Raw genomic sequence first — 5430 nt, 5'->3', positions numbered from 1 at the left:
CTCTTTGTTTTATTTATACCTTTGGAGACAACCGTAAAGGGTTTTACTGAACTACAGCAAAATAGCCTAAAACTATGTCCATTTCAAAACATGAAGAGGGGTTCTATTAAATAAAACACCAACGATCCAAAATTAAATAACTTCTTTTATTTCAGAGTCAAATTTGTTTCCTACATAAGTGTTAGAATGACGCCGTAACATTAATGACCATTACACTTATGGTACGGGTCGTTGTTACTTCGACTTGGTGCATGAGTGCGTTATATCGTACACTAAGTCGTCCCGGCGTCGTCGTCGTGTCGTGGTCGTGTCGCATAGTTTAAACAGACCCCGCACTCCGTTATCGTAACATCCAAGACGATTCACCGTATATTTATATCACAGTAACTCAATAAAGCGTTGTCTCATGACGACGGGACGACCGTGTTCTCACCACACTACGCTGTACGTACGGCATCTATACCGATATATCATATATATTATAATATTTTAATGTATTAACTATGAAATTATGATCACAATACCCATGAACCAGACGACACGATCCCGAACAAACTGCGAATTACGTAGGTAACAACTACAATCGGCGGGTCACGCTGGCTGGTCGATCGACTTCCAAACCAACAGTCCCCAGATCGATCCCCACTACGTTCCAACGCCGAAAACACCTAATTTTAATCAATAATCAACAATTATCGCCCAACTCTAAGACTACACTCATTATAATATAATACCATCAAGTGGAAAAATATTTTTTTTGTTTCTCCATCATAACCAAATCAACACCCATGAGGACATGGCAAAACAAAATACGAGGCGTTCCAAAAAGAAGGTGGGGGGAGGACGACTCGCGACTGACAGAGTCACATAGCGAGTGATTCCTGCATAATATAAGGTTGTGTACACATGGGAATCACCGAGGGAGCCATTGAAGTGATATTCGTGGTTCCAGGTCGTTTTTATCGCCATCTCTCACAACTCCAATGAGAATGCAGACTAAGAATGATGTATAAATTATAAGTATAATATACTCCGTGTCTTCCCCCCCCCTCCCCCTCCGCACAACCTCCAAACGCTTATAAGAACACTTCATAAAACAGCTTTCTTTATATTATACTACACAATTTACACATTTATAATAGGTTTACATTTTTTTTTTATTTTACACAGCAATAATAATTGTTTCTTGTAGTCTTCGTTATAATATAATCTATATAGTTCCGATTGCTAAATATTGTCCCATATCAAGCATGTCCACAGCGTCCTCGGTACAATACTTTACAATTCACAAGAATACTAAGGTTATGTGAACGAGAAAAATAAAATTATAATAAAAACTTTGCAACAAATATAAGATTTAATGTATAATTTTTTTTAGAACATTAGTCACAGGATTAACCGAAACTAACAACTACACGAACACTAAACTAAAAAAAGAAAAATTTAACACTTACGATTCAGCGAACACAGTGCTGTTGAGTAATAAGGAAAAGTATGATTTTGACACAAAAAAAAAAACAAATAAATCTATAAATGCTGACAATGTCGTCTTTTGTCTGGAATGGACACTACGAAAAAACTACCAAAAGATACATCTAAATACATAAATACGTTAGAATTTCGAAGGCACCGGACCTCTATACGAAACTTGTTAGTATTATATATATATAATAAAAAAAAAAAACAAACTTTAGAACAAAATTATGGCAAAATATTGGCGAAGTGTATCATCCCTCCACTAATATTTATAAATTAAAAAATTCTAAATAATGTTTCTAAAACGAAAACACAATCAGCTGACTCTACATACATTAGTTACTTTTATTAAAACAAGACAACGGTACCATACAACTAAACTCGCGGACGTCGTGCGTCGGGAGGGGCGTCCCGCGTCACGGGGAGCTCGCGACGCGCGCGGTGTACGAGGCGTTAAGAAATATCGCTGTATAAGGTCACTAGAAGACGGAATATGGATAGAATTGTTCGATTTAATACAAATAGCTTATCATACTGTTTAGAATCGAAGTGCGACGGTTACATTGCGCTATACATAGGATTTAATATCTGTTACTTGTTAGATCGCTAACACAACACAAAAAATATATAAGCAGAAACGTGTCACGTGACACCATATATTGAATCTGTGATTTCGATAATATATAGCTAGTGATTGTTCCAATGTAAAATATATTATCTCGAGCGGAGTACGGCGGTGAAGCGGCGAGCGGAATTAATATAAAAAAAATTATCGTGGTACGACGGCATGACACATCACTAGCGACATATTAAATTCTTGATTTATACAAAAATAATAACCGATTCTCATTCCATACTTTAGACAGTTACATCCAATCACTAATTTAGTATTTAGTATATAATTATTAACTAGACGCTATTAGGGTAACAAAATATAGGATCAAACGTGTACGAAGGCAGTCCTGATTGGTCGGTGACGTCATACGACGCAAGCGCTACCGCGTGCAGTAATTGTTTGCATAAGCGCTTCCATAGCTTACGACACGATATGTATGTCGCAGCGCCGTAATCGGTTAAAGCGCTTATTTATAGCCCGCGATACGTCGTGGGCGGCATAGAGATGTAGTCGAATGATGAATTCACGCGAGTCGACTGTGAGGTGAGGCGGCGAGGCGTCTCAAGCACATTATAGATCCCTGGAACAAGATAATACTACATCAATATTGAAACTTTTATAACGCACATTTTTTTATCAATGTATAACATAAGCATATGATATATATATATATAGTATGGTCGGTCCGTACCTACCTCATCCACTGCGAGCCGTGTGCGGGCGGCGCGTGCGACTGTGTTGCTACCCTCTGCACCACCTGCAAACAAAATATTTATTTGTCATTAATTCAAATCCTATAACGGCAAAGATCTATACTCTGTCAGCTTTAAAACAGTTCGTTATTTAAATATGTTGAATTCAACAAACATATCAGAATCTCTATACATAAGCAGAAATGTCTCTAATGTAATGTTAGTTTATATGTAAGCAGGCCCCACAGGCCCGTCCCCCGACCTGTTGTACGAACGCCCTGGTGAGGTGTGGCGCGGCCCGCTCGGCGCTCTCGAACGCCCGCCGCAGCTCCTCCACCGCGGCCGCGCTGCTCGAACCGTGCTTGCGGGACAACTGCAGACAGACAGATAAATTATGAATGAGAGGATATAGCCGCGTTGAGCCAAGTGAAAAAGAGATAGAGGATCATATAGAAAAGGAGAGTGAGATATCTCAATGTTTAGGAAAGCGGGAAAGAGATAGGAGCATAAATAAAAAGAGATACTTTGACAGACTTGACTGCATCGTACTAATTTTCCTAAAAGATTTTTCAGTTTTCTTCACAAATACCTCTTATGAAAATCATTATCGTACAATTTTACCAGACTATAGTATACAGATTGAATTTGCTTTTATATAAATTATAATGTTCATAAGAAATTAATAAATGTTTTAATTAATAAAACCGTCTTACTATATGATTGTTTACTGTCACTCGACTAACCTCATTCAGTAGTGGGTATATCAGCTGCTGTAGGTACGCATGCCGCCTCACTTTATTCTCCTCATTGTTCGTTCCTCTGTGGTCCAAGGGTGAGGACTGAAAATATTATTTTTAATTATTGGATTGATACATATAAATTTGCCGAGAAAGTATCGAGTAAATATTTTACAAACTTTAAGTTACAGCAATAAATTATAATATTAACTTCTCAATAATAAAAAAAAAAATTACAGTACTTGACAGAAATAACTATAATTGAATATAGTAGCATCTGGACGAGATAAAACGGCTTTGATATAGAAAAATACTTTTAATAAATTTAATGCATATATACTCACAGCCTTATTATTATAAACTACGCTGTCTCTGTTGGAAGACTCTCTGTGTTCTCTTTCTCTCTCCTTCCGCTCGTCCTTCTCTCTCTCTCTTTCTCTTTCTCTTTCCCTCTCCCTCTCTCTTTCTCTATCTCGCTCCTTCGCCCTCTCGACACTCGGGGACACCATCGGAGACTGGCGTGACTGAAATCATTCATAGTTAATTTATTATTATTTAGATACAAATTAAATTAATTAATTTCTTTATTATAACTCACGGCATGTTTTTCGTTGGTGTTATTGTTGATGGTGGGCGCCATCTTGTGGTTGTCGTGCGTCGGCTCGTGGGAAACCGAACCGTTCTGTTTGTTGGCTGATGTGGGAGAGCTCACTGAAACACAACATATTATATTATTGAAGGGAGAAATACTGATATTAAGAGTCTCTTATAATCTTTAATGGCGAAGAGTTATTAGCTTATGACAGGGAAAACTATTGAGATACGATATTTATTCCTACGGTTTCCACAGTCACGCTAAGAAGTGTCAGAAGTACGGCTAATTCGTTAACCTCGAAATTGTCTTGTCTATTAAATTATAAGTAACCGAATTGATTTTCGTTCTTCGTGGACAACTGCTTCACACAATTTTTCCAAATATATATATATATATATATATATACATATATATATTACCAATATCATCGCCCTGCCGCCTCCTGTCGTCCGTATGTGTGTGTAAGCCGCGGGCGACGGCTCCTCCCCTCACAGTCATAATCCAAGGCTCGTCAGCCTCTCCGTCGCCTCGACCACCTTCCTCGCTGGAATATAACACGTTAATTACTAAAACCGTTTTTAAAACGTTACAAACAATGAGATCTGAGACTTTCGCGAGTATTCATTTAAATGAAACTAATATTTTGCGGATTACTACGACCGCTATACTTCAGGTAACTAAGTTACTTTGCAGCAAACGTGATCAGGGTTGCTGCAAAGTAACCGAAACATCGGGAGTATGTAGTTTTTAAAATAAAATAATACGAAAAATATTAGTTTTGTTACAAACAATATGACCACACAAGGATAATATCAATTGCTATAACTATACATATTAAGTTTTACGATTCCTCGAAAGCTATGTAATGTATCGCGTTGATCAAATTTAATTCTTCTAAACGCTTTTAAAATATACCCACCTGTAATCGTAGAACCAAAAAAACATACAACCCATAGAACCATAATAATTATAATATAACAATGTTAATTTTATTGTGTGATAGAAATACTCACAAATAATTATATAAAAAAAAAATCTTTGTATCAATTACCTAATATAAGTGTAACCAATCTTCGTCCCGTACGATTTAGTACAAATGATAGACTTAATTATGTAACATGGCAATCAATCCGATCGTGATTACCAGATCGCGTGAGTTGACCGATTACAAGGATAATAAACGTACTGCTAATACTGTACAGGACTTGGAGCTTTGTTTGAAACTTCTTGTTTAAAAGCTGTAGCTATAATCATTATTCTATATATCAGAAACCTACTTGCTATTATTTTTGTATTTTGGTTTGACAAAAAATT

General features: G+C 36.8%; 1 protein-coding gene across 3 annotated transcripts in view; it reads right to left on the bottom strand.

Moving 5' to 3' along the window:
• Positions 1-125: 125 nt before the first annotated feature.
• The window catches only part of LOC116779338 (serine/threonine-protein kinase 26), a 52760-nt gene continuing 47455 nt past the window's right edge, over positions 126-5430 (bottom strand). For 2 of the 3 annotated variants that reach the window (XM_032673576.2, XM_032673574.2), the window contains exons 6-12: positions 4536-4660; positions 4120-4232; positions 3866-4045; positions 3528-3623; positions 3047-3157; positions 2788-2849; positions 126-2672 (exon numbers count right to left, since the gene is read on the bottom strand). In XM_032673576.2, coding sequence (XP_032529467.2) covers positions 2663-2672; positions 2788-2849; positions 3047-3157; positions 3528-3623; positions 3866-4045; positions 4120-4232; positions 4536-4660 — 697 coding nt within the window. In that variant the 3' untranslated portion in view covers positions 126-2662. Of the gene's footprint in view, positions 2673-2783; positions 2850-3046; positions 3158-3527; positions 3624-3865; positions 4046-4119; positions 4233-4535; positions 4661-5430 lie in introns of all 3 variants that reach the window. The other variant, XM_032673575.2, reaches the window with a different exon arrangement.

Source organism: Danaus plexippus, chromosome 2, assembly GCF_018135715.1.
Source record: "Danaus plexippus chromosome 2, MEX_DaPlex, whole genome shotgun sequence".
NCBI classification, from domain to species: domain Eukaryota; kingdom Metazoa; phylum Arthropoda; class Insecta; order Lepidoptera; family Nymphalidae; genus Danaus; species Danaus plexippus.
The sequence above is the reverse complement of the archived record's forward strand: the minus strand, read 5'-3'. Positions and strand labels throughout refer to the sequence as shown.